Source organism: Mustela putorius, unplaced genomic scaffold (genome assembly GCF_011764305.1).
Source record: "Mustela putorius furo isolate JIRA1106 unplaced genomic scaffold, ASM1176430v1.1 tig00000095_pilon_pilon_pilon, whole genome shotgun sequence".
Lineage (NCBI taxonomy): Eukaryota > Metazoa > Chordata > Mammalia > Carnivora > Mustelidae > Mustela > Mustela putorius.
In genome coordinates, this window is record NW_025421280.1 from 37,375,191 (window position 1) to 37,402,757 (window position 27,567).

The 27,567-nt window shown below is 57.4% G+C and overlaps 3 protein-coding genes across 7 annotated transcripts in view; 2 read left to right on the forward strand and 1 right to left on the reverse strand.

The window, feature by feature from the left end:
• The first annotated feature begins 2,097 nt into the window (after nucleotides 1–2,097).
• On the forward strand, nucleotides 2,098–6,955 carry DUS3L (dihydrouridine synthase 3 like). Its single transcript, XM_004771537.3, is given in 14 exon segments — nucleotides 2,098–2,299; nucleotides 2,964–3,237; nucleotides 3,485–3,684; nucleotides 3,686–3,998; nucleotides 4,386–4,427; nucleotides 4,547–4,699; nucleotides 4,970–5,086; nucleotides 5,292–5,357; nucleotides 5,432–5,542; nucleotides 5,797–5,893; nucleotides 6,016–6,091; nucleotides 6,313–6,501; nucleotides 6,582–6,710; nucleotides 6,797–6,955. Coding segments are annotated over 14 exon segments (1,941 nt in total). The 5' UTR covers nucleotides 2,098–2,198; the 3' UTR covers nucleotides 6,870–6,955.
• Nucleotides 6,956–7,081: 126 nt separating this feature from the next.
• Nucleotides 7,082–9,310, forward strand: PRR22 (proline rich 22). Its single transcript, XM_004771542.3, has 3 exons — nucleotides 7,082–7,642; nucleotides 7,743–7,805; nucleotides 8,178–9,310. The coding sequence occupies exons 1-3, from the start codon at nucleotides 7,513–7,515 to the stop codon at nucleotides 9,290–9,292; spliced, it is 1,308 nt and encodes a 435-aa protein (XP_004771599.2). The 5' UTR covers nucleotides 7,082–7,512; the 3' UTR covers nucleotides 9,293–9,310.
• A 1,393-nt stretch (nucleotides 9,311–10,703) lies between these two features.
• Nucleotides 10,704–27,567, reverse strand: part of CATSPERD (cation channel sperm associated auxiliary subunit delta) — a 48,023-nt gene continuing 31,159 nt past the window's right edge. For 3 of the 5 annotated variants that reach the window (XM_045085900.1, XM_004771528.3, XM_004771529.3), the window contains 8 exons: nucleotides 27,130–27,188; nucleotides 23,913–23,991; nucleotides 22,097–22,149; nucleotides 20,334–20,408; nucleotides 19,089–19,217; nucleotides 17,198–17,381; nucleotides 12,469–12,626; nucleotides 10,704–11,311 (listed from right to left, as the gene is read on the reverse strand). In XM_045085900.1, coding sequence (XP_044941835.1) covers nucleotides 11,074–11,311; nucleotides 12,469–12,626; nucleotides 17,198–17,381; nucleotides 19,089–19,217; nucleotides 20,334–20,408; nucleotides 22,097–22,149; nucleotides 23,913–23,991; nucleotides 27,130–27,188 — 975 coding nt within the window. In that variant the 3' untranslated portion in view covers nucleotides 10,704–11,073. The remainder of the gene's footprint in view (nucleotides 11,312–12,468; nucleotides 12,627–17,197; nucleotides 17,382–19,088; nucleotides 19,218–20,333; nucleotides 20,409–22,096; nucleotides 22,150–23,912; nucleotides 23,992–27,129; nucleotides 27,189–27,567) is intronic. The other 2 variants (XM_045085914.1, XM_045085917.1) reach the window with 1 other exon arrangement.

The following is a 27,567-nucleotide window of genomic DNA, read 5'->3' on the forward strand; positions in this document are numbered from 1 at the left end:
GACACAGGGAGGGAGCAGGGAGACAGAGAAGAGAGACTCAGAGGGAGAGAGGAAGGCAGAGACCAAAAGAAGCAGAGGCAGAGGGAGAGAGAGAGAGAGAGAGAGAGAGAGTGAGTACAGGCAGCGCCTTCCCCAGGCCCTGCCTCCCCCCATCTGAGTGCCTCAGTGTCCCCACTGGCACAGGGTTCCCTGGGACACCTGCCTCCTTTCTGTTTCTCCGAATCAGTCAAGATAGGGCATTCAGAGGACGACTCAGGCCTGGTTCAGGGTGGGGGGGGGCATCTTCCTAAGTGTCCCCACGTTCTCCAGGATGACACCTGGGACGTTCTCATCCCCCTGCCACAGCCTCAGTGAAGGCAGGGCTCCCTAGAGCAGGTCCTGGCCCCTCTGGGCCTCAGTTTCCCAGCCGTGGTAAGATGCACTCAGCATTCCTTGGGCACCTCCTGTGGGCTGGGCCTGGTCCTGGGTTCTGGGGACACAGAGTGACTGAGGTGGACCAATTCCCCCCCTCTCTGAACTCAGTACAGTGGGGAAGATGGCATGTGGCCAGGTAGCACCAGCATGGTGAGGGCCAGGATTCCCAGGGGATGTCTGGATGGCTGCCAAGGCTAAAGAGGACCGTATCCCCAGTACGGGGCAGTTAGAGAGGTTTCTGGAGAAGGATGGTGGGGGAGGAAGAGGAGGAGGAGGAGGAGGAGGAGGAAAAGGAGAGAACTAGAGGGTGAGTGGAGATTGGGAGCAGGGAACAGACTTCTTGCAAGAGGGAACAGCACATGCAAAGGCGGAGAGGTACAACTGCCTCATGGAATGTCTGGAATGAACTTGGTATTTGAGTTTAGGGTGTGGGGGGTGATGAGGAATGAAACGGAAGGCAGCAGGGGCTAGGAACTGTAGGAACTTGGGGGCCGTGGTACAGGGCTGGGGCAGTAGGGAGACATGGAAGCATTGGGAGCAGGGGAAACACCATGGTCAGATTTGTGCCTGGGACTCTGGGCTTTGGGGGGAGGATGGAAGATTGAGGCCCAGAAGTTGCTAGGGGGTGTGATGGGAGAAGGGATGGACTAGAGAGAGACTCTGAAGGGCAGGTGGTCAGGACACAGGAACCCACAGGCTGTGGGGAGAGGGGCAAGGTGGGGAGGCTGATGCCCTGGTCTCTGGCTCAGGGCGGGTCGGCAGTCCCTGGGCCAGGGACCTCTGAGATCCATGGATTCAGGTGGATTGGGGATGAATGCCTGCTCCCTCTGCACAAAGTCAGAGTAGAATAAGTGAGTTAATGGAAAGGGCTTAGACAAAATTGGTGCTCAACAATTGTTTAGCTACTGGTAAACAATTAATACTACACCATTATAATAATAAGCAATTCATATTGCATCATTGGTATTAATGTTGTCAGTGGCCAATCCAGTCATACCCCTTTCCCCCGCTTACAGGAGGCCCTCCTTGATTGCCTCACACAGAAAATACAGGCCATCGCAAGGCAGACCCAGGGAGCCCTTAGAGGCCCAGAGAGGGGAGGCTATGTTCAGACAGCCCTCTGCGGGCCTCAGTTTCCCTTTCTATCCAGCTGCCTCCCCGGAGGGGCCTGGGTGCCGTGGGACGGTGGGGGAGACTCCAGGTGGAACCTCAGAGGGCAATGGGACCGGCAGTCTAGGAGGAAGGAGGGAGCTCGGGCCCCTGGAGGTGGGCACGCACAGCCGGGCACGACGTCTCCCGAGACTGGACGCCGCAGGTCCTCCGTTTATCCCCGGACTGTCCTACAGAGGGCAGCCGAGGCCAGCGCTGGGAGCCAGTCCGCTCCCCCGCGAGCTCTCAAGGGCAGGGTGCCGCCTGCTGTCGTCGCGGGGGCTTGCCCGGCGTCTAGGACCGCCTCCGGCACGCAGGCTTTCAACTGTCGATAATGCCCCGCAAAAAGTGAAGTTTAAGCTTTTTTTTTTTTTTTTTAAGCCCCCGTTTTAAGGTTCTTCGAATACTCTTGTGGGTGGCAGCGGGTCAGAAGAGGCACGGACCGTTTCGCTGTACCAACCTTAACGGCACCGAGGCTCCACCCCACCCAGGCTCCGCCCCCTTACGTAGGCTCGCGAACAATGGCGTCACTCGGAGCGCCCCGGGCATGCGCGTTTTCCCAGCCCGACGGGAAGACGCTCTCGCGACCCGGAAGGCCTTCCCGCGGCTCTCCAAAGCCGGCGTGAGGGGGGCTGATGGCGGAGGGAGCGGCGGAGACCCCAGCAGACAGTGGTGGCGGCGGCAGCGGTTCGGGAGCCGGCGCACCGGAACCGGGGGTGGCACCCATTAAATCTCAGTGAGTCGCCGGGGCCGGGGTAGGCCCTCACGAGGCCTTCCCGGCATCTACAGGCGGTGCACGCCGGGTGGCGGGGCAGCGGCCCAGGTGGGAAGCTCGCAGGCTCTTCAGCCTGGGCTGGTTCTGCACCCGCAGGGTCGGAGCTGACAGCGCACGTTGGGGGCTGTCACGTGTGCGAAGGACACCACGGTGCTTGTAGGGGCGCGCAGGGTTGGAGGCTGGGGCCCCCAGTGCATGCTGGGGACTGTAGTCCGGGCGTGTGGCGGGAGTGGCGCTCGTGCACCTGCCGCTAGTCTCAGCTACGGGCAGGGACTTGGGTCTGAAGCGAGGGCCGTGGGGCATGCTGGGGAATGTGGCCCTGTTGCAAGGCATGCGGGGACATGTAGTTTTCTCAAGCCGAATGTGGTCGGGGATATTCTTGCTGTTTGAGTGTGGCTGGGTTCTCTGGGCAGTGAGACCCCCGGGACAAAATTTAGGCTCTGTCTGTGGCCTTGAGACGCGCCCCGACTGGCAGCTGGCCGCTTCTAGGTGGTGTACTCCCCGTCAGCAGACGCACCTAAGCAGAGACAGGTGTTCTCGGTCCCTTTCCCCAGTGTCCCTTGCGTCTGAGCTGGAGAAGGGGTTCCTTCCACAAGCGCTCTTCCCGCTGCCTCTCTGCTGGCAGGTATCTCACCACCAAGGAGCAGTTCCACGAATTCCTGGAAGCCAACGGGCAGGAGAAGCCCAGCCGGGGAGTCGAGGCAGGAGACCCCGGTGGCAACGACCCGGCCGAACCTGAGGCCAAGCGCATCCGACTGGAGGATGGGGAGGCGGGGGAGGCGGCCGAACGCGGGGACAAGCCGAAGGTTCAGAAGAGAGTCCGGGGCCAGAACAAGGGCCGGCCCCACATGAAGCCCACCCACTATGACAAGAATAGGCTCTGCCCCTCCCTGGTCCAGGTGAGTGTAGTTGTTGCTTGAAAGTCCTCGCGACCTTCTGTCTGAGCCTCTCGGCTCCCCATTCAATCCTCCAGAAGCTGGGACGTTAAGTGTTGCTGTCCCCATCTCGTCCCTGAGTAAACTCAGGCTTGATGGGTTCCTGACTTGCCCTGGGACACCCACCAGCAGGGGAGGGCCTCTCACCCAGGCTGCCTGGCTGGCCCGGCGTGCCCCGATCCTTCCTCGTGGCCTCTTGGTTCCCACGCAGGAATCAGCAGCAAAGTGTTTCTTTGGCGACCGCTGCCGCTTCCTGCATGACGTGGGCCGCTACCTGGAGACCAAGCCTTCAGACCTGGGCCCCCGCTGTGTGCTTTTTGAGACCTTCGGCAGGTGTCCCTATGGCGTGACCTGCCGCTTTGCTGGGGCCCATCTGGGACCCAAAGGCCAGAACCTCGTGCGGAGAAGAGCGGGTCCAGGCCCCGCCGGTCCGCAATGGCCTGGACAAGGCCCTGCAGCAGCAGCTGCGGAAGCGCAAGGTCCGCTTTGAGCGCGCGGAGCAGGCCCTCCGCCAGCTGAGCAAGGGCCACCTGCCAGGCCCCTCCCCGGAGGCCGCGGTCCCCAACGTCTCGGGGGCCGAAGGTGCCCCTGGACAGGACAGCGGTGACACCCAGCAGGCCCTCCTGGAGCCAGCTGCTGATGCCCCAGTCAGTGGCTCGGGGCGGACCTGTGGACCCCTGACAGATGAGGATATAGTCCGGCTGCGGCCTTGTGAGAAGAGGAAGGTACGTGTTCGGGGCTTCCTACTGAGGGTGCTGGGAGCGTGGGGGCAGAGGGTGCTGGGAGCGTGGGGGCTGAGGGTGCTGGGAGCGTGGGGGCAGAGGGTGCTGGGAGCGTGGGGGCAGAAAGAGCCAGACGCACCCCCCCAGCCCCAGAGAGTTGGGGCTGGGCGGGAGGGAAAGGGGGAGGGAGGGGAAGTGTTCCTGGAGGAAGGGGCATCGGGCCTGCGGTTTTGACGGTTGGGCAGAGACGGCAGCAGAGGTGAAGACGGAGTGGTCTTCGCACAGGGATCCGTTGGCTCGTGCGGAGGCCCAGAGGACGACTGCGGGCGGGGTGGGGAGCAGGGAGCTCCAGAGGCCTGGCGAGCCCCCCTGGGTTTTGTTTTGCTGCAGCTGGACCTCAGCGGCAAGCTGTACCTGGCCCCCCTCACCACGGTAGGTCAGCCCGGCAGGGCCCTGTGTGTGCCCATCTGGTGGGTTTTGGGGCTGCGATCGGCGTCCGGGGTTCTTGCCTGCTGCCCCTCACATGTGCCCGTGGCCCTCATGGCCCCCAGTGCGGGAACCTGCCCTTCCGGCGGATCTGCAAACGCTTCGGGGCTGACGTGACGTGCGGGGAGATGGCCGTGTGCACCAACCTGCTGCAGGGCCAGACGTCTGAGTGGGCCCTGCTCAGACGCCACCCCTGTGAGGATGTCTTCGGCGTGCAGGTCGGTGCCGCCCCAAGGGGAGGGAGGCGGGAGGGACAGAAGGGCTCTCGGCTGGCTGCTCGCCCTGGGGCGGGTTCGGGGTTGGAGCTCCCTGACCGCAGGCCTGACTCAGTCACTCCCAGACCCGTCTTGCCTCAGCCGTGGGCTCAGGGGCTGACCCGATGCCCCTTTGCGGGTCGGTGAGACAGGGAGGGCCCCTGACCGGATCCCCACGGTGGGCAGGGCCAGCCTGGGCCGGCCCCTCACTCCCTGCTCCGCCCCCGGCCGCAGCTTGAGGGCGCCTTCCCTGACACCATGACCAAGTGCGCCGAGCTGCTCAACCGCACCGTGGACGTGGACTTCGTGGACATCAACGTTGGGTGCCCCATCGACCTCGTGTACAAGAAGGTAGGAGCTCTGCAGCCCTGGACCTCCATGGTGTGGGCGGGGATGGTAGCCTGGGACCCCATCCCAGGCTCTTGCCTGAGTGTCTGGGGGACCCGTGGGCGCTGCTGCGCCCTGGTTTCCCCCATTTGGCTGGCGCCGGCAGAGAAGGGTGGCAGGCCCGGCTCGCATTCCGCCGTCCCTTGCTCCAGTCCCCACTTTCTCCCAGGGCGGGGGCTGTGCCCTCATGAACCGCACGGCCAAGTTCCAGCAGATCGTCCGCGGCATGAACCAGGTACGCCCTCTGCCCCACCGCCCTCCCCTGCCCCTGCCGGCCCAGGTCCCGCTGACCGCTGCCGCCCCCCGCAGGTGCTGGACGTGCCGCTGACCGTGAAGATCCGCACCGGCGTCCAGGAGCGCGTGAACCTGGCCCACCGCTTGCTCCCTGAGCTGCGGGACTGGGGCGCGGCCCTGGTCACGGTGGGTCTCGGGGCACGGAGGGCGTGGGGGCCCCCACTGGAGCGCGCGGTGGGCGGCCCTTCCTAACGGTCTCTCTCTCCCCGCTCCTTCCTCCTGCTCTCTGGCTCTCCCTCCGTCTCTGTCTCCGTCTGTCTCTTCATCTCTCTGTCTCTCTCTCAGCCCGTCCCTCTTGGTGTCTCTGGGTCTCTCTCTCTGTGTCTGATCCTCCACCCCCCGGACCGGCTCTCCCTCCCCGCGCGTGGCTTCTCCTTCAGCTCCACGGCCGCTCCCGGGAGCAGCGCTACACCAAGCTGGCCGACTGGGGGTACATCGCGCAGTGTGTGACGGCAGCCAGCCCCATGCCGCTGTTCGGTGGGTCCCCCGCCCCCACCTGGGACCCTGCCCTGCCCCCGTGGGCATTACTGGGCTGCCAGAAGCTCCCCCAGAGCTCCCGCCTGCCCCTGGCTCCCTGAGACCCCGCCTCTGTCCCTCAGGAAACGGGGACATTTTGTCGTACGAGGATGCCAACCGCGCCATGCAGACTGGCGTCGCAGGGGTGATGATCGCTCGGTAAGGGCGCTCTGTGCCTGGGGCGCTGCGAAGAACCGGCCAGCGCCGGTTCTCCTCCCTGCTCGGTGTCACTGGCGTGGCTCTGCTGGGGGGCGGGGGGTGGGCAGCGGACCTCTGTGCTCTCAGGGGTTGGAACTCTTGGGCTTTGAAGGTTGGCTGAGCCTGGCGGAGCGGCAGGGCCCCGGAGCCCTCCAGCCCAGCGCTCCCTACCCCACTCCCAGGGGTGCCCTGCTGAAGCCGTGGCTGTTCACGGAGATCAAGGAACAGCGGCACTGGGATATCTCGTCGTCCGAGCGCCTGACCATCCTGCAGGACTTCACGCGATACGGCCTGGAGCACTGGGGCTCGGACACGCAGGGCGTGGAGAAGACGCGCCGTTTCCTCCTCGAGTGGCTGTCCTTCCTGTGCCGGTGGGTGCAGGGCCATGCGCGGGCTGGGGGGGGTCCCGTGGGGGGGGCGGCCTGGCCTCACCCCTGCGCCCCACCTGTAGGTACGTGCCCGTGGGCCTCCTGGAGCGGCTCCCACAGAGGATCAACGAGCGGCCACCCTACTACCTGGGCCGCGACTACCTGGAGACGCTCATGGCCAGCCAGAAGGCGGCCGACTGGATCCGGATCAGGTGCCGGGAAAGCGAGGCGCTGGGCTGCGGGAGGCCGGGGGGCCCCTGGGCCGCGGGCCTGACCCCGCCCTGTGCCCTCTCCACAGTGAGATGCTGCTGGGACCCGTGCCGCCCAACTTCGTCTTTCTGCCAAAGCATAAGGCCAACGCGTACAAGTAGCCGCGGGCTGGGGAGGGGGCGTCTGAGGGGGGGCCCAGCGGGGCCTCCTGCTGCATGAAAACACAATAAATCTTATTCTTTTAAAACCCAGACCTTTCTGTGACCCCAAGGCTTCCCTGTCCCACTCTGGGGTTTTGTCCCCATGCAGGGCCGACCCTCTCTCCAGCACGTAATTGTCCTTTCTCATTGACAAGAGTCTCCCAGTCGCCCCCATGGGCCCAGCCCTGTGCTGGCCACCACGGCTCCCCAGAGCGGCTTTACCCACCAAGAACGTGCTAGGCGCTCACGAGGCAGGGGCCTTGGCCTACGCAGGTGTGGATCAGGGCAGGCTGCCTGGAGGAAGGAGCCCTAGAGCTGCCCAGAGCATGGAGGCAAAGGCAGAAGGCGGCAGACTGAGTTCAGGGTCTGCCCCGCTTTCTGTGAGGCCTGTCTCTGACTGCCTTGGTTTCTCCCTCTGCCCCCTGCCCCCCCACCCCCTGATACCCGGAATCCCGACCAGTGGGCGGGCCACAGCCTGGAACCCGCTGCCCACAGTAACCAGGCAAACAGAACTCGGCAGGACTGAGCCTGCTCTCCGGGTGGGCTGCCTGTGCTCCCACCTGCTGCCCCCCCGGCCTGCCCAGGCTGGCGCCCCTGCCTCCCCATGCAGCACCCCAAACCCTTCTATGCGCCTTCAGCTCCCCAAGAAGGCTTCAGCCCCCGGGGCCTGGATGGCACCGAGGGGTCAGGCAGCCAGCCTGCTCCCGCCTGCACGGAGCCGCTTCCTGCTGTGGGTACGAGTCGGAGGGTGTCGGGTGTGGTGGGTGTCGGGGTCCCCAAGGGGGTGGGGCCCAGGGCTCAGGACCCCGCCCAGCCACCTGCTTTTGTCCACAGGCTCCTCCAACCTCTATCAGCCCCCAAACCCGGAGAAAGAGGGGTTTCCAGGCCCTCCGGCAGGTACCAGCCTCCCCCCAACCCTTGATGGGGATTTGGGGGTGGGCAGGAGGGGTCGGGGCCTGTCCTGCCCATGCCCCTGGCCCTAGGTGGCCCCCAAAAGGTAAGGCCTATGTCTCTGGTCCCTCAAGTAGGCCTTCAGGGGCAAAGCCTATGCCCACCGTTCCCCGGACAGGTCCCTGACTCCCAGATGGGTCCCCCAAAGCGGGATCTCTGTCCCCATTCCTCAGATGGCCCCCCAGGCCAGGTGCCTATCCCCTGTCCCACAGATGGGCCCCCAGGGTTTGGGCTCTGCCCCTCCCCTCCTCTAGCCTGTACTCCTGGCCCCAGCTGGGGCTCAGAGCTCCTCTCAGGGTGCCCCTCCCTGGCCTGCAGGTTTCCAGATGGCACCCTGCGGGTGCTTCTTTGACCCCCGCATCTACCGAATCGAGTGGGCCACCACCGACTTCGGCCAGTCGTCCCTGTACAAGCTGACGGCAGTGGGTGGTGGGGGACCCCCTGGGGGTCCGGCTGGGGGTCCCGCCTCTCCAGGCACCTACCTCCTAGAGCCCCAGCACTACCTCAAGGCCCCCGTGCCGGCCCCACCGCCCCCGCCATACCCACACTACCAGCCGCTGCCTGGGGGCCCCCAGTACCTCATGCCCTACTTCCCCCCCGAGGGGCCTGGGCCAGAGGCTCTGGGCTTTGTGGGTGACGGGGGGCCCCCCGCCTACATGGAACTGACCCCGCCGCCACCCCCGGCCCCGCCCCCACCCCCTGTGCCCAAGGAGAACAAGCTGCCTCCCCTGCTCATCACGTTCCCCACCGAGGCCGTGTTGCCCCCTGGCGCCTATGGCCACCTCAAGGGCCGCCTCAGTCAGTTCCACGGGCCCAGCGAGCCGCTGGCCTCCCCCTCCAAGGAGCAGCCGGGTGGTGGCACTGGGCCGGCCCTACTGTACCCGCCCGGCCCCGGGGAGCCCAAGGTGGCGGAGGCGGAGGCCGCCCCCCTGGGGGCAGGCGAGGCCAGGACCCCCGAGGCAGCCAGGGCCTTCGTGCTGCCCGAGAAGGTGCTTCTGGAAGACGCCATGAAGCTCTTCGACTGCTTGCCGGGCAACGCTGAGCCTGATGGGTCCCCACGCAAGGCCCCTGGGCCAGCCCTGCCGGACAGCGGGGGCGGCGGGGACGACTCATCCAGCGACATCCGCTCGCTGCACCTGCCGGACGAACTGCTGTCCTTTGACTACAGTGTGCCCGAGATCCTGGACACCGTGTCTAATGTGGACTACTTCTTCAACTTCAAGGCCTTGGATGAGGAGCCACCACCCCGCCCGGGGCCCCCCGTCGCCAACACCGCGGCCCCCGCGGCACGACCCGAGCTGCCTGGCAAGAGGAAGGCCGGCGCCTCGTCCGCCAGAAAGGGCAGGCAGGGGGGCAAGGGCAAGCAGGCTGCGGGCCCGGCCAGCGTCGCCCCGTCGGGGCCCAGGCAGGACCTGGGAGCCGCCCCCCATTAAAATGGATTTGACCGCTCAGCTCACTGTCGGCTTGGTGGCATCGGGGCCCGGGGACAGCAGGCTGACGCTGGACGTGGAGGACGGTCCCCTCCTGCAGCGCAGCGGGCCCGGGGTCACACGGGAGGGCCCAGCAGGCCCACAGCACCTCCCCGGTGAGCCAGGCAGCCCTACCGTCCCGAGGAGTCCTGAATCCCTCCTTCCCACGCCCCAGACAGTTGGGAGTCCGCCAGCAGAGACGGGGAAGGGGGGCTTCTGCAGGGTGGGGAGACACTGTCCGCACTGCACGCTAAGGACCTTTCGCCCAGGTGTTTGGTGGGGAAAGGGTTGCCGGGGAGGGCCAGGAAGTGGCCTGGGGTTGAGGCCTCCCCTCCCCCACACGCCTACCCCAAGCTGCTGCTCTCCCCCCTGCAGGGGACCAAGGGGCCCTCCCGCCCCAGGCCCTGGGCTGGGTCCCTGGGGCCTTCGTGGTCGGACTCTGCTGGGGTAGAGCCCCCGGGGTGGCAGTCGGTAGCGAACCCGGGACTTCCTGTCTGCGGAGCTCGGCGCCGGGAGCCTGCTGGGCTCACCTCGTCCGCTCGGCACAGCCTGCCCCGCCCGGCCCTGTTCTGTGCCCGGCTAGGGGAGCCTGGAGCCCGCTGCCCTTCCCTTCCTGCCCAGCTCCCCAACCCCCGCGGCCACGATCGGGGTACTTTTGAGATTAAAGCCAAACGCGCTTGACGAAGGGAAGGCCCTGGCGAAAGACGTTGGCAAATGGGCTTGGTTTCCTCGAAGGTCCATGCGAACGTTAGCGGTCGGCCTAACGTGGAGAGTGGCCGCCGTCCTGCTCACCGGCCAGGGTGGGCTCCCTGCCCCGTCAAGGTCACGCTCCCACGACCGGACTGAGACGGGACTGGGTCACGAGGCGGACCGTGGACTAGACTCACTGAACCTCAGAAGAATCAGGAAACTCACGGGACCACCCGAGTTCTCCCTTGGGATGAGCTGGCCGTCCATGCCACCTGGGAGTCAGAGTGAGGTGGCGGGAGGGGAGGGAACCCCCCCCCGGACGGCTAGGGAGAGTGCACACGGCTGCGTACGTTGTGTATACGTGCACACACGTGCATAAACACGTGCGCGTTGGTGTATACGTGCTGTGTGTGCAGGTCTGTGTATCTGTAGATGTGTAGACGCGTACACACGTGTTCATGTCCTGGGTAAACACGTGTGACTGTACACACGTTAGGGATGCACGCACACACATGTATCCACGCTACCAAACACCCGTATGTGCGTCCCTGCACACTATGCCTGTGCGCCTTGCCCAGGCACACCCGTGTACACGTGTATGCGGGCATGCCTGCGTCCATGCCATAGGCATGCGTCCATACGTGTGCGTGCACATGAAATCACGCTTCCAAACATTCCTCCGGGGACACAGCAGAGCACACACGTGCGTGTTTGTATACACGGAGGGTTTATGCCCCAGAGACGGACTCCCGGCAGTGGCTGCCTCCTCCAGACACGCCCGCGCCTCCTCGATCGGGCCACGGGGCTGCGGCTTAGGCCTTTCAGGGAACCGCTCCTCTCTCCGTGGGATGCTCCGCTCCCTCACCTCGCCCGCGTCCGGTCGAGGGTCTGGGCTGCCCCGCTCCCAGCACAGGTGCCGCAGGGCAGGGGAGCTGCGACAGGACGATGGAAGGTGCCGTGGGGAGGACACAGCACGCTCCTAACACGCGGCACGAACACCGCCACCAGCCGCTTTATAGAACGCTTTAAGGCCACGCGGGGCTCCCCCGGTGCACTTAGCACCTGCCTCGGAAACACGCACAGGCCTTTCGGCACTTCCTGCACAGATAAATCCAGAAGCCCTTGAACTTGAGGCCCTTCTCCGTGTGCAGCAGTTTGGGGATGGCGTAGGCCAGCCACACGGACAGCAGCATGACGGCCACGAGCGGGATGATCGTGGCCGCCGCCAGGATGACGGACAGGGGGAAGGCGCCGTGCACGTAGATGCTGAAGGTGGTCTCCAAGTGACAGTAGCTGCAAGGGGCGGGTGGAGAGAGGCCATGGGGCGCTGTCCCGTGGGGCCCTGCCCTTCGCCCCACTGAGTGTGCTAAAACCCACAGAAAGGAGTGCTGGGCCCCGGGTGCTGAGCTGGGACGCCTGGTTCCACTTCCATCCGTTCCAGCTCTTCTCCAGTCCGAGTCTGCTGTCCTCCCTCTGCTGGCAACTGTCCTGTCCTCCCCGGGGTTTCCGGCGGCCCCCTCCTCCTCCGGGGACCGGCTGTCTCCCTGACTCCATGCCCACACTCAGTGTAGAGAGGCGAACTAACCATCCGGCTCCCGAGTGGAAGCAGAGGGCGGGCGTGGTGGGGCCACAGGGGTCCACGAGGTGGACTGCGAGCACCAGGGCGTAGCAGGCCGGGAGGGAAGGGCACCCCGGGAGACGGGACCCGGGGTAAAGGAGAACTCGCCGGACCCATGGTGCGGACAGAGGAGCGGATGGGACCAAAGGCCGTCCTGTCTCTCTCGATAGGCCGCCCCGTCCCCCTGCCCGTTGGCCATCCCAGAGCTGGCCCCCCTAGATCAAGGCGCGGGGTCTCAAGGCAAGTTCTCCAGGTACTTTGGGGAGTGGAGTTCATATCCGTCTAGAGAGGACAGATGTCCCGCACGCACCCCCACAGTGGGAGATGTTGGCAACCCAGGCCAGCACACCTAGAAACCTCTTCGCACACGTGGGTAGTAAATATTCAACAACCAGCTCTAAGGGAGAAAGGCTGAATTTGTAGGGTGTGCCGAATCCCATGGTGTAAATTCTCCCACGGTGGCTGGTTCCAGGCAACCAAGGGAAAGGCAATTGGCTTGCGAGATCCCTGGAGATGTAAGGGTCTGCGCGCGCACTCCACCCATGAGGTGGGGCTTGAGAGGGGCGTGGCCGCCCGCCACGGCTGCCCCCGCCCCCGGGAACCCAGTGTGGGCTCTGAGTAAGAACTTACTTAGGGAGTGAACAAATGTCATCTAGAACTTCGGATGCCACTCTTCCCAGGGACAGTCTGGGTGCTGGGAACATTGATGTTTATCCAGGACCCGCCCAGGGGAGGGAGAAAAGTGGGTCCCTCGCCTGTGTGCGACCCTCCCCAGGAGAGCCAGTCATCCCCCCCAAAGGTCCCTGGCATGGAGTGATTCACCCCTGTTCACCTGTAGTACGGATCCACGATAGAAATGTAGAAGACGTAGATCCCATTCCTCTGGTCAAAGATAACCTTGTTTGCCGTCGGGCCTCCCAGGATCTGATACGGGACGTTTGGCCATCTCAAGGGGGCTTCATTGTCGGGGTCATGGCAGCTCACATAGTTCTGGGGAGAAGGACAGAGGCATGCCCACTAGCTCCGGGGGCTGGGGAGGGCCGGGCCCATGCCCACAGATGTACCCCCACTGCAGGCTGCACCCCACCTGCAGCACTGCTCACCCAGCACCCATGGGAGCGAGTCCAGGGCCAAATGCCTGATGGGCGGGTGGTGCATGACCTTGGAGGGACACTGTGGGTGGCTGTCCTCCTGTATCCAGGCCTTGAACCCCCGAGTCTGGTGTGAATCAGATGCCTCTATTTCACGTACTCTTGGTGTTATGGCCTGACATGTTCTCCACATACACACACACACAATGAGCCCACCGCCAATGAAATGCTGGAATCCTAACTCTTAGGGCCTCAGAATGTGACCTAATTCAGAGATGGGGTCTTTTTCAGGTGATCCAGTTAAAATGAGGTTGTTGGGGTGCCTGGGTGGCTCAGTGGGTTAAAGCCTCTGCCTTCAGCTCCGGTCATGATCTCAGGGTCCTGGGATCGAGCCCCGCATCAGGTTCTCTGCACAGCAGGGAGCCTGCTTCCTCCTCCGTCTCTGTCTGCCTTTCTGTCTACTTGTGATTTCTGTCTGTCAAATAAATAAATAAAAATCTTAAAAAAAAGAAAAGAAAAAAGTGGCCCTTAATCCAACAAGTTTCGTGTCCTTATAAAAAAGGGAAATTTGGACCCAGACATGCCTGCGGAGAACATCAGAGGCAGAAATCAGGGTGTGTGTCTACAAGCCCAAGAACGCCGGACATGACCAGGAAAACACCAGAGGCTGGGAGCCTGGAACAGATTCTCATTCACCCTTAGAAGGTACCGACCCTGGCAACACCTTGATCTCAGACTTTGGCGTCCAGAACTGGGAAAGGATCCATCTCTGGCATCAAAACTACCTGGTGTGTGGTGTTTTTGTCACAGAAGCCCTAACTCCCTGGGGCACCTGGGAAGTCTGAAGGTAGAGAGGGCACAGAGCCACCTTCCTGGGGCTTCTCACTGGCGCTACTGCCAAGCATAGCCACGGCGTCAAGAAGTGGTCAGGGGGTACCAGCAGCTTCTCGGCCCAGTCTCCAGGGCCCAGGATATTGTATGAAGGGGAAACACCCTTGAACCCAGCTGCTTGCCCTTAACCAGTACATCGTGCTGCCTCCCTGAGCAGAGTAACTTTGCCCTTCTGCGCTATTTTGGTGGACCCAGATGGGAGGGGGGGCTGGGCTTATAAAAAGCAAAGACAGAAAATGAAAAAGCAAAAAAGTCAAAGTGATGGGGAGCCCAGCGAAGGGTTGGGGCGCCTGGGTGGCTCAGTGGGTTAAGCCTCTGCCTTCGGCTCAAGTCATGATCTCAGGGTCCTGGGATCGAGCCCTGCACCGGGCTCTCTGTTTGGCAGGTAGCCTGCTTCCCCTTCTCTCTCTGCCTGCCTCTCTGCCTACTTGTGATCTCTCTCTCTCTCTCTGTCAAATAAATAAAATCTTAAAAAACAAAACAAAACTGAAGGGCTCCTCTTATATGGCATCAGCAAAAACCCAGAAGACATCACGGATACACCATGGGACAGTTGCAACAGAGGGTTAATCTCTCAGCTCTAGAAAGAGCTCTTGACAAATGAGCAAAGAAAAGAAGTGAAAGTGGCTCTCAATCAGAAAAAGGCATGCAGCCCAAAGCCTGGCCTGCAGCAGAAGTCAGGCACATGGAAATGGACAAGTCCATCCTGGGGTGGTACACCTAGCTGGTGTGCTATGGAGAGAGATGCGCGGTGGGAGGCATGTGGCGCCGGCCCAGACTGCGCATGCGTGTACCTTATAACCCAGCCAGCCCTTCCCTGCCTGTAGACAGCTCCCCAGGACAAGGGACCCATGCGGGTGGATGGAAGTGAGAGACTGGATATAGCCCAAGATCATGGGTGTGGCAGCGGCTTAACAGCTTGGAAGCACCAGACTTTGGGGGTCTGGAAGCTTCCACTCTTGGAACCCCAAGCCATGCTGTAAGGGAGCCCAGGCTGCCCTGCTGGGGAGAGAAAAAGCACACAGACAGACAGCCTATCTCCTGCCTAACAGAAGCCCCACACAGGAGAGAACCTTCTCAGACCTGCCAGCTGAAGCCCCCTGCGGGGGGCCACCCCACCCATGCCGCAGGAAAGCACCCTGCTGAGTCGGGCGTGGGTTGTAATGGCCAGTTCTCCATCTTACTGCTCTTCTAGCCTTTCTGCGGGTTCGGAAGTTCTGATTAAAAACCAGAACACAAATGCAGAAGCAATGTCCATGGTGTGGATGGCCACTGGGGTGTATGTTCCCCAAACCCAGGCCTTGCCTACCTCCCCCCACAGGTCGAGGGATGGGGTGAGGGTGGACCCCTGATTTCACCTGTGCCCCAGCACCTAGCAACCCTTGGATCTCAGCCTCGTGGCTGTTAACAGCAACAGGCCCTCCCATCTGTCAGCAGCTCCCTGTGTGGTGGAACCACACAGTGCCCCACGAGGCACCCCTCCTCCGGGTCTCCCTTGGTTTCCTTGGCAGACACATCCCTAAGTTAGCACCCCAACAGGGCCGGTTCTCATACCCATGCCAGACCTCACTTGTCCGTATGTTTTGCCTCTGGCCTCCTCTGGGTCACCTCTGAGCTCCCCCAATACAACCAAGCTCTGTATTTGCCTCTGCTGCTCCCGCTTCATCCCTACGATGTCACTGGCCCCAGGGTCTGCCCAGGAGCTTCAAGCTGGAAACAAGGCAACGCTTGACTCTGCACCTCTCCTCCTACATCATCCTGTCCCTCCCCAGGCCCTACTGGTGGTGTCCCTTTTAGGCACCAAATGTGTCCCCTGCCTCCCCAGATTCATATGTTGAGACCCTAGTCCACAGTGGAATTTGGAGGTGGGTCCTCTAGGAGGTAATTAGGTTTAGATGAGGTCCTGAGGGTGAGAACTGAAAACAGGGTCTCAAAGGAGAGATTTGTATATCTGTGTTCATAGCAACATTAATTAACCAAAATGCCCAACCTCCACTGACAGGTGAATGAATGGTGTCCATCCAGCCAGTGGAGTGCTATTCAGCCTTAGAAAGGAAGGGACTCTGACACCTGCCATGATGCAGAGGGACCCCGAGGACAATGGGCTCGGTGAGAGGAGCCAGACCCAGGTCACATCCACAGGACCCCACTCCCAGGAGGTCCCCAGAGGAGTCCTGTCCACAAAGAGAGGAGACTGGGGGAGCCAGGGCTGGGGCAGGGGGTAGGGAGTCTATGCTTTGTGGGAACAGAGTTCAGTTTGGGGAGATGGAAAGTTGGTCGCAGGACAGTGGGAGTGTGCTTCATGCCCCTTAAAATTATTACAATGGTACATTTTAGGTTGTGCATATTTTACCACAATTGAAAAAATTTTTAAATCCTTAATTTTTAAAAGGGGTTTGGGGCACCTGACTGGGTCAGTCAGTACAGTATGCAACTCTTGATCTCAGGGCCGTGAGTTTGAGCCCCACGTGTGGTGTAGAGCCTACTTTATTAAAAAAAGGGGGGGCACCTGGGTGGTTCAATGGGTTAAAAAAATCCTTCAGGGGGCACCTAGGTGGCTCAGTCAGTTAAGCATCCAACTCTTGGTTTCAGCTCAGGTCTTAATCTCAGGGTTGTGAGTTCAAGCCCCACATTGGGCTCCAAGCTGAGCATGGAGTCTACTTAAAAAAAAAAAAAAAAAAAAAAAAAAGTCTTTAGGAGTTAAAAAAAAAACCTGGGTCATATAAAGACCACATGAAATGGAAAAAGGAAACTGTTTCTTAGCCTCTAAAGCTCCATTTATACTGACAGAGCTAGCTGCACCTGGTTTCGGTTGCTGAGTGGCTTATAACAAGCAGTCCATCCAGACGTGCTGAAAATGCAGGCATTCAAAATTGCCAATCACTAGGACTGATGGGGAAAAAAGTAAGGGGACCATCTCCCAAATGCACGCTACTCTGAATGACGGCACTCGCGAGAAGAATGCAATACTCCGTATGGGCACAGTCGGAAAATTACAATAAACGCGAACCACATATGGGTGGCTTTCTCTATTTAAAAAAAAGACCAGGGACGTGGTGCTTGTACAGCCTGGCGAGCGCACGGAACCGATCGTGGCAGTGAGCTGCGCGCTTTCACGGGGGTTGTAGGTGAGGTGAATTTCCCTTCAGACTGGGGGTGTGCGGGGGAGCAAACCCATCGTCCGTAAGAAAACACGTGGTCAACTCAGAAGGAGTGTGGACAGAAAGCTTCGGAGGCTCGGGGCTAAGAAAGGAAGCGCAAAAAAAAGGAGCCAAGGTCGGCCCGCGGGGCGGGGCTGCGGGCGCGGGGAGCGAGCGCCACCTGTTGGCCGCGTCGCCGCCCTGCGTCCGCGCCCTTGGCCGTGACTGGGGAGCGCACACCCGCGGGTCAGCGGGCTCGCGGCGGCCCGCGCGGCAGCTCTTCCTGCCGCAGCACCGTGCGCTCGTTTCTCCGTCGTGCAACGCCCCCGCCGTGCCCCGAGGCGCCAGACGCGCACCCCTGGCCGACCAGTCCGCGCGGTCTGACCTCCGGCCCGCAGCCCGCTGCTGGGGCCTGTCTTGGAAAAGGAGTGGACGCTACCTCTCGGTCCCAGGCGAAGGGCCCCCTGTCGCTCGCGGTCTCCATGATGGTGGTCCAGTTCTGCGGCTGGGCCTTGCAGAGCGCCGTCTGGGCTGTCAGGGAGTAGGTGTACGTGAACAGTCCGTGCACCTCCAGCAGGACGAACTCTGTCTCGATGACCTCCTGGAACTTGCCTTCCCGCCACCTGGGACACAGGCGCAGGGCCGGGCTGAGGGGGGATGCGGCGGCCCCCGGGTGTGATGAGCCCATGCTGGGGGCGGCAGGGAAGGCGGTGCTCCCCTCCCCCCAAGCCTCCCCAGGCTGCCACTTTGCGGAGGGAAGCAGCGGCAGGTGGGACAGGGGGGGGCGGGCCGTTTCCCGCTGCGCCTCTCTGCCTCTTAGCTCAAGTCTAGAGCCAAAAACCACCACTTGTAAAGAAATAGATTGATTAGATCATAAGTAAACACACACACACACACACCCCTTCAGGCCTGTCCTCTGACACTTTTCGGAGGCCATCTGCCAACATTCCAAAGGGATATCTTTAGGGCTGTTGATTGGGGTTGTTCTGAAACTCATTTGGGGCACACCGTCTGGGATCTCCTGGCAGGTGGGAGCTCCGGCCCTTCCCCTGGCTGGTCGCATTCCTTGATCTTTACCGTATGGGGGCTTGTGTCCCCCCACGTGGCGGCCCAGAGTTTGGGGATTGATCCCGCATGCCCGGCCCCACACAGTCTTGCCAGTGTGTGGGATTAGGGCCACGGGGAGCAGAGACCAGGTGTCCGAATGACCCCGCCTCTTTTCAAGGGTAAGCCGGTTTCTGCTGTCGCGAAGTCAGCAGCAGACCAGACTATTGAGTCTGACGGTCTGCGGGGCACGGAGCTGTGCCCAGGCCGGCACATGCCTTGTATAAGTCAATTACCAATAAGTAAAATGGAATAGCCAGTTCCTGGAGTGCCCTGGCCACACTTGGGAGTGCTCGGGAGCCACATGTGTACTGACTGCAGACAGGGCTGCACGGAAGGATGGAGAACTTCCACTGGGCAGCGCTGGGCTGGGGCAGCAGTGAGGTAGCTCCCTCCCAGGGCAGTGTGGTTCTGGTCTCCCCGGGCCGGGGCTCCAGGGGCCCCACGGGCTGCTCGACCACCCACGACAGTGTGGAAGCTACGCGCGGTGGGGTGTGCAGGGGCTGTGATGAGGAAAAGGCAGCAGAGTCCTTAGAAGGGGGAGTGACGTGAGAGCCATGGGCTAAGTCGTGTCCCCCCAGACTCCCACGTGGCAGCCCTAGCTCCCCATGTGACTGTGTTTGGATGTGGGGCCTTTAAAGGGGTGGTTGAGTATGACCAAAGTCATAAGGGTGGGCCCCCATCTCGGGAGGAGAGGGGAAGCATGGCTGTCTTTGCTCCCTCCACCACCTGAGGACACAGGCAGAGGTGGCCGCCTGTACACCAAGGAGGGAACCTCGGCGAACCCAGCCGTGCCGCCCTGTGACCTTGGACCTCCAGCCTCCTGGACTGTGAGAAAACCAGCGCCCATCATTTAAGTCCTAGTGGGTGGTAAGACATTGCAGGAAGAGGGGGCGCCTGGGTGGTTCAGTCGCTTGGGTGTCCAACTCCTGGTTTCGACTCAGGTCAGGATAGATCAGGAGACCAAGCCCGCATGGAGTCCCCTGGAGCTTCTCGCTCCTCTGCCCCTCCCCCCACTCGTGTGCTTGCTCTCTCTCTCTAATAAATAAATAAATCTTAAAAGAAAAAAAAAAAAGACATTGCAGGGAGAGGGCATAGCAAGGGCGGGGCCTAGGGGTGCACTGGGGGTCCAGGCTGTACAGAGAGGAGTGGGGAGGCCGGGGGGGGGGAGGAGGGAGCGCTGGGGGACGTAGCGGGCGGATTGGAGGGCCCCCCTGGGGTCTTACAGTTCCACCACGGGCTTCCAGGGGTTGTTCCAGTAGACGAGGCTGGGGCAGCCCAGCTTCTCATACTCGTACTGTACCACCAGGTCCTCAAGGGCCTTCTGCCCCTGGAAGTTGGGGTCGTAGGCATCCCTAGGCAGAGACAGGTGGGGAGGCAGCAGAGGGCCATTCAGAGCCATGGACCGAACGACCCCAGGAACCCTGCGGCAGTTAACGTCTCGGGCCCCCTTGGCCGGGGCGGCAAACCCAAAGCCCGGCAGACGGCGGTTGGACTGGAACGTCAACAGTTCCCATCAGACTGTGGACCTGCCAAACCTGTGCACTGATGGGAACTGACTCCTTAACTCTCCCTCTCTCTGTCGGTCTCTGTCTCTGTCCCTCTCTCTGTCTCTCATGGTCTCTTATCTTTCTACGTGTGTCCCGTTTACCTGTCTTTCCTGAGGTCCCGCCACACGCACCCCTCAGTGCCCCCACGAGGTCTGACTGCGGGCCTCCTGGTCAGCAAGCCCAGCAGCGCCAGGACAGGCCTCGGCCGTGAGTGCGGACAGGGGCCTGACCCCTGGCTCGTGTCTGAGGGGCTGTGGTGTGTAAAGCACACGCGTGTCTTCCCGTGCTGGGGGTCGGGGGCTCTCTGTGCCCGGGGGCCAGGCAGGGCCAAGGTCAGCCCCATGCTCTCTCAATGGCACTCAGGACCAGCCATGCCATACAGAGGGTCACCCTGGCCCTCACCCCCTCCCGCCTCGGCTGACGGGGTCTGGCCACCCCGCTTGCTCAGGTGAGCCGGTGCCCAGGCTCCAGGAGCACGTAGGAGGCTGCCAAGATGGCAGCGGGGTGGCCCCATAGCTGGGGGGACCTGGGCTGCGGGTCCTGACACATCGTGCCGGCTCCGGCAGACCCGCACCTCCCCTACCAGTCTGCTTCCCGCCTCAGATTCCCTATAGTCCAGATATCAGTCTAAAAATGATTTCCAGGGCGCCTGGGTGGTTCAGTGGGTTAAAGCCTCTGTCTTCGGCTCAGGTCGTGATCCCAGAGTCCTGGGATCGAGCCCCGCGTCGAGCTCTCTGCTCAGTGGGGAGCCTGCTTCCCTTCCTCTCTCTGCCTGCCTTTTTGCCTACTTGTGATCTCTGTCTGTCAAATAAATAAATAAAATTTAAAAATATATAAAAAAATAAAAATGATTTCCAATTAGCCTTTGGGGCTAGGGGGCAGTCATGGGAAGGAGGGCGTGAACGGAAATCTCGGGCTCACCGCTCAATGACGTAGCTGTAATTGTCCTGAAGGCCCACGGGGTCGAGGATGTTGTTCTGACAGGCTGAGATTTCGCTGTGAGCGACAGAAGATAGTGAGAAGTTCCCTACCCCCACGTACCACCGAAAGGATCGTGAATTCTTCCCTGGGACACGTACAGCCCGGCTGGTTTCATTTTTGAGTCCTTTCTTACTTCCAGGCTCAGTCTGCATCTTCCCTGCCCAGAGTCTCCAAGGAGCCCGAGTTCATGTGGGAGAATGATTATCCGAGCCTCAGACCTAGGCGCTGGGTGTCCTGACTCTTGAGACAATCATTTCCTGGATTTTCTTTGTAGCATTGATCCGGGCATGCCTCCGTAGGCAACACGGTTTCTTTCTGCCTGATTTGGGGTTTTAAAGACTAGAATCACGTTGTGTGTGTTCTGTTGTGCTTTCTGTTCCATGTTTCTACAACCCCGTCCAGGCACTTCTGCCTTGACGGTTTGTGTGGCTGGGACAGTCCGTTCATCCAACCACTGTACCTGTTTGTCCATCCTCCTGTTGAGGGATTCGAGCTGGCTTGCTTCCAGCTAGAAGTTATTAGGAATAATACTGCTCAGAACATTCTGGCACCCTGGCCAGTGCTCACGTGCATGACTGGAGTTGCGGGGTCAAATGACGTGCTTTCTAAAGCACCTGAAAAACGTACCTACCCACCCACAAAGTTGGTGCGTTCTGGAGGATACCTGGGGCTCCCCGTGCTGACCAGCCCTTGCTACTGGCCATGCTCTGTAAATTTCACCACGCTGGTGAGTGAATTTGGCCTCTAAGAAAATTTTCTTTTTCTTTTCCCTATTAAGTGAGGTTGGCCACCCTTTCAGTGCTTTTACCAAGCATATGGATTTCTACTTTTTCTTTTTCAGAAGTGCCTGTTCAAGACTTTCGCCCCTTTTTAAAAATTTTGTCTTTTTTAAAATGATTAATTTGTAGGAATTCTTTATAAAGCCTGGATACAAGCCTTTGTTGGTTCCACATGGGACAAATATCTTCCTACTCTGTTTATGGCAGAAGCTATTTGTATATTGTTTAAAAAATATTCCCTGTACACATGTCCTAACTACACAATTTATTGATTCAACAAAATGTTTCCATTTGGGGGAAACGTGGTAAAATCATCACCTGAGTTTATCATTGCCCTCGAGCAGTGGAGAGCTGAAGCCAGCCTCGACTAGCTCCTGAGAGCCAAGTGTTAAATCTTCTGGAATTTTGTGGGCCAGGAGAAGCTGGAAATCGACAGGGTGGGCATATTAACATCACAGGAATTGGCACGTGCTTGGACTTGGGGCCTCCCCCTCCACCCAGAACCAATTGTTATACATTTATCAGCACACCACTGCCTGAGGGGGGAAAAGTATGGCAATTTGGCCAATCTTCTGGCTTTTTTTATTTTTAAAATTGGATTCTCATGGCTGCATTCCCTGGAGGGTAACTATGGATACTGAAGGCAAAGTTCTGCAAAATTTCAGCAACCAATTAAAACCCAAAACCCTAAGCAATTTTCATCAAAATGAGGAATTCAGGGACTCGTAAAAGAAAGAGAACATGCAAAGGATTAGAGAAGAGGGGAAAAAATGTAAATATCACCAAATTGATAAAGGAGGGGAGGCCACTGTGCCAGAAGACCAACTTAAACCATTAGTATTCATTATTTGACTATTTGCTATGGAAATGTTAAATATACACAAAAGTGGATAGGACCATGTCACCCGACTTCAACACACTTACTTCTGAATGACGATCTTTTTTTCCTGGTCACAACCCACTGAAATGAACGCCGTCTGTGGAGGAGAGAGGTGGACACGCTGACCTGGATCGGTGAGGGCCACTGATGGCCCAGCCACAGCAAACACTCACACCCAGGGGAGAATGGACATGATGAGCACAGATCCTGACACTGTGACCCAGGCTCCTGGGACTCACTGGAGCCAGGCTTGGCTGTTGGAGCTTTCAAGCCCTAAGACCCTCCCAGAGCCTAAGTGCCCCCCACCACTTAGCTCCAACCAGAAACCAATTTATAAATGCAGGATAATACTTGGCATATAGAAGGCTGGGGAGAAGAATGAATGAATGAATGAATGAACCAACTAATGAATGAGTGGATGGGCTTCAATAAACAAACAGGAGAAAAGAGGAAAAAGGTATTTGTGCTTCTCAAAAAGCTAAGATGGGCTTCTCAAACTGGGGTACGGTGTTACCCTCAGAGATGTAAAAGGGAGTCTAAAAGCATATTAAGACAAACTTTATATTAAGTTTTTATATTATTGCCTTTATATTAAAACAAACATGGATTGGGGCGTCTGGGTAGCTCAGTGGGTTAAGCCTCTGCCTTCACCTCAGGCCATGATCTCAGGGTCCTGGGATCGAGCCCCGCATCAGGCTCTCTGCTCAGTGGGGAGCCTGCTTCCCCCCACTTTCTCTACCTGCCTCTCTGCCTACTTGTGATCTCTGTCTGTCAAATAAATAAATAAAATCTTTAAAAAACAAACAAACAAACATGGATTTATCAAGGAACAGAATGCAAGGTTTATATCAGTTTTACAAAAATTGTGGTATAGAATATATATAACATAAAATTCACCATCTTTTTAAAATTTTTTTAAGATTTTATCCATCCATTTGACAGAGAGAGAGAGCACAATCAGGGAAAACAACAGGCAGAGGGAGAGGGAGAAGCAGGTTTCCCACGGACCAGGGAGCCCGATGTAGGAGCTCAATTCCAGGACCCGTGACTTAAGCAGACACTCAGCCAACTGAGCCACCTAGGCACCCCTAAAATTCACCATCTTAGCCATTTCGAAGGGCAAATCACAGTGGCATCAAGTACACCCATCCTCCTCCAGAACTTTCCATCTCCCCACATGGAGACTCTTTCCCCACAAAGGATGGACTCCCCACCCCCTGCCCCAACCCTGGCTCCCATGGTCTCTTCTCTGTGTGGATGGGACTCCTCTGGGGACCTTCTGGGAGTGGGGTCCTGCAGGATGTGTCCTTCTGGGTCTGGCTTCTCTCACTGAGCCCAGTGTCCTTGAGGTCTATGTTGTAGCAGGTGTCAGGATGTCCTTCCTTTCTAAGGCTGAATTCCAGTGTGAGGATGGGCCCCCATCTGTTTATTGATTCACACACAGGTAGACATTTGGGTTGCTTCCACCTTTTGACTACTATGAAAATGTCACTATGAATACTTGTGCATGGGTTTCTGGGTGGATGTATGTTGTTTTCTGTTCTCTTGGAGCACCAAAGAGTGCTGTTATCAGAGTTGGTGACTCTTGTTCTGGGGATGTCCAAAAAGGAAAGAGACTATCCATGCACCTGCTCCAAGGATGGTGAATCATGAGGGGGTGCCCTGGGGAATGCTGTCAGGGGGAAAGGGAGTGACCCCGGCAACTGGGACAGGATTACCTCCATTTTCAGATTCCATCTGAGCATGGGCTTAGCCAGCCCCTCAAGGGAAAGATAGAGGAGGTCCAGGTGCCGTGCCCACCCCTTACCACTGCCATCATTCTTAATACTACCAACAAAGAATATGGAACAAAAATTTTACCAGCGGCTTGAGGTCCACACACGAAATTTCCTTGTTGGCTACGTCCAGAGTGATGGTAGATCCTGTGGGTCTCTTTATGCTGCAAGGCAATGGGATTGTGTGGTATTGCACACCTATGTCACACATAGGGTCAGTGTTAAAAATAATCACTGACTCATCAATTTATTTATGCATGCATGCATCCATCATCCATCCATCATCCATCCATCCATCCATCCATCCATTTGTCCATCTGTCCACCCATCCGTCTACCCATCATCCATCCATCATCCATCTATCCATCCTTCCATCCCTCCATTTGTCCATCTGTCCATCCATCCATCTACTCATCCATCTGCTCAGCCATTTGTTCCAGGATAGAGACAGAGAACCTTTGCTATTATATGGCGGCCCCACCCTCCCTTGAGTTTCTACCTCTTCTTGAGTCAGTTTTGTTCATTTACATATGATAACCTATTGAAAACATCTGAATTCCAATTTCATTATCCCCGAGCTACATCCATGTTTTCTTGTTCTGTTTTTTCGCTGAGGTGTAAGCGAAATACAATACCATATTTGTTTCAGGTCTATGACATAGTTATCTGAGGCTTATATACATTGCAAAATCACCGTAATAATCCTCGTTACCATCTGTCGCCATACAAAGTCAGCGCATTCTTATTGACCATATTCCCCTGATGGACATTATAGCGCCGTGACTTGTTTATTTCATAACTGCTAGTTTGTACCTCTTGACCCTGTTCACCTGTTTTGCCTACTCTCTATCCCCCTTTCCTCTGGTAACCATCAGTCTTTTCTCTGCATCTAGGAGTCTGGTTTTGTTTTGTTTGTTTGTTCATTTGTTTTGGGTTTTTTGGGATTCCACGTGTAAGTGAAATCATATGGTATTTGTCTCTCTCTGCCTTTTTTCACTCAGCACAATGCCCTCAAGATCCATCCATGTCGTCACAAATGGCAAGAGTCCACTCCTCTGATGGCCGCGTGATATGCCATTGTACACATACACTCCATCTTCTTTATCCATTCTTCTATAGATGGATACTTATGTCGCTTCCATAATTTGGTTACTGTGAATAATGCTGCTATAAACATAGGGGTGCATGATCTTTTCAAATTAGTGTTTTTGTTTTCTTCAAATAAATATCCAGAAGTGGAATTACTGGATTGTATGGTGGGTCTATGTTTAACTTTTGGGAAAAACTCCCTATTGTCTTCTGGACTGGCTGCATCAGTTTGCATTCCCACCAACGGAGCAAGAGGCTCCCCCTTTCTCCACATCCTCGCCAATATCTGTTGTTTGCTGTGTTGTTGATTTTAGCCATTCCAACAGTGTGAGGCAGTATCTCGTTGTAGTTTTGATTTATATTTCCCTGAGGATCAGTGACGTTGAGCATGTTTTCATGTACTATTGGCCATATAGATGGGGAAGTGTCTATTCAAATCTTCTGTCCGTTTTTTAATCGGACTGTTGCTGTTGCTATTGGGTTGTGTGTGTTCTTTACATATTGTGGAGATCAGCCTCAGTATCTTCTCCCAGTCAGCAGGTCGCCTTTTCACTTTGTTGATGGTTTCCTTCGCTATGAAGGAGCTTTTTAGTTTGAGGAAGTCCCCCCACCCCCAACTATTTTTTTCATGGGTTCTGTGTCCATACTTTTCATTTTCTATTCCCAATGTTCATTTTGCTTCCTCCTCCTTTGTCAGGATCATGGGGTCTCATCTAGTGTACTGGTCTTCTGAAGAACCAGCCTTATGTCTCATTGTGACTTGATACTGTTCTTTGGCCTCTATTTAATACATTTCAGGGGCACCTGGGTGGCTCAGTGGGTTAAGCCTCTGCCTTCAGCTCAGGTCATGGTCTCAGGGTCCTGGGATTGAGCCCTGCATCAGCCTCTCTGCTCAGCAGGGAGCCTGCTTCCTCCTCTCTCTCTGCCTGCCTCTCTGCCTACTTGTGATCTCTCTCTCTGTCAAATAAATAAATAAAATCTTTTTTTTTTTTAAAAAGAATACATTTCAGATTGTATCACTGTTAATTCCCTTCTTTTTGTGGTTCCCCTAGTTCTTTAAGTTAAATATTTAGTTCGTGCATTCTTAGTCCATCTTCTCCCTTAATAATAAAAGTGTCAGGGCACTCATTTTCCTCTGAGTACTTTAGGTGTGTTCCATGGATTCTAAGATTCAAGGATTATCTAGAAAAGTGTCTCTTAATTTCCAAGAAAAGGGTTTTTGTTGTTGTTGTTATTACTGGTTTTACTTCTCTGGCTGTTCAGTTCTAGTTTTGTTGGATTAAAGTCTGAGCATGTGGTCTGAAAAATCTCTCCTGGGAGGTCTGGTGGATATTTCTAATGGCCAAGTACATATAAAAAATGAGTGATTTTAAAACAAATTCACCATAAGTGTGGGAGAGAAGAACATGCATTTTATATGAATAACATACAACGTACTTTTCTTTTTAACTTTCTATTTACGTTTTTCAACTTCGCTCAGGTAAAACTGATAAATAAATTGTAAGACCGTTAAGGTATATAATGTAATTATTTGGTATCTGTGCATTTTGTGGAAGGATCCCCCCCCAACACACCCATCACCTCACATATTTACCTTTGTTTGGGGGTAGTGGTGAGAATATTTAAGTTCTACTTAAATTATACTATACAGTGCTACAAAATTCTAGATCTAGAATTAAAACTTTTTCAACTACATACTCTGGGGACCTCCTGGGAATGGAATCCTGCAAGACGTGCCCTTCCAAGAGTGGATTGCTTTACTGGGCAACTTGAGTGTCCTCAAGGTTTGTCCACATCGTGGCAGGTGTCTGGATGTCCCTCCTTTCTAAGGCTCAGTGATGTCCTGTTGTGTGGATGGTGCCATTGTGCTGATGCAATCCTCTGTCTGCGGACACAGGGCTGGCTTCCATGTTTTGGGGACTATAAATCACGCTACTGTGAACACTGGTGTGCAAGCATCTGTTTGAGTCCCTGCTTTTCGTTCTTCCTGGTGTAGACCCAGAAATGGGATTGCTGAATCATATAGTAATTTTAGGTTTAATTTTTTGAGGAACCCACCACTTAGAAACTGTTTTCAATTATTCTGGTCTTACTGTCCTTGGAGGGAGGGAGTCTGGATCTTGGCCCCGGGGTTCCCAGTTCCCGTTAAGGGAACCGCTTAGATAGCCTGGGCCACCCCTTCCCCACTCCGCTCTAGGTGATCGACCACATACCTGGAGGTGAAACTGGGGTCGGCTCTGCCCCAGTGGTGCTGCTGCTTCAGGGAAATGTTCTGTGGAATCAAGGGTAAAAGGGTGAGTGACAGCCTGGAGCCGCGCACAGTCAGGGATCGGGGGAGGTTGAGGTAGGACAGGGCCCTGGGAGGAGGAGCCTGGAGAGCGTCCAGCCCTCTCCTGATTTTTTTTTTTTTTTTTTAAGATTTTATTTATTTGACAGAGAGAGATCACAAGTAGGCAGAGAGGCAGGCAGAGAGAGTGGGGGAAGCAGGCTCCCCGCTGAGCAGAGAGACCGATGCGGGGCTCGATCCCAGGACCCTGAGCCAGAGGCAGAGGCTTTAACCCACTGAGCCACCAAGGCGTCCCAGCCCTCCCCTGTTTCTAATTGTACCACTGGTGAAAGACTTCTAGAAGCTCATGGAAATGAACACCCCA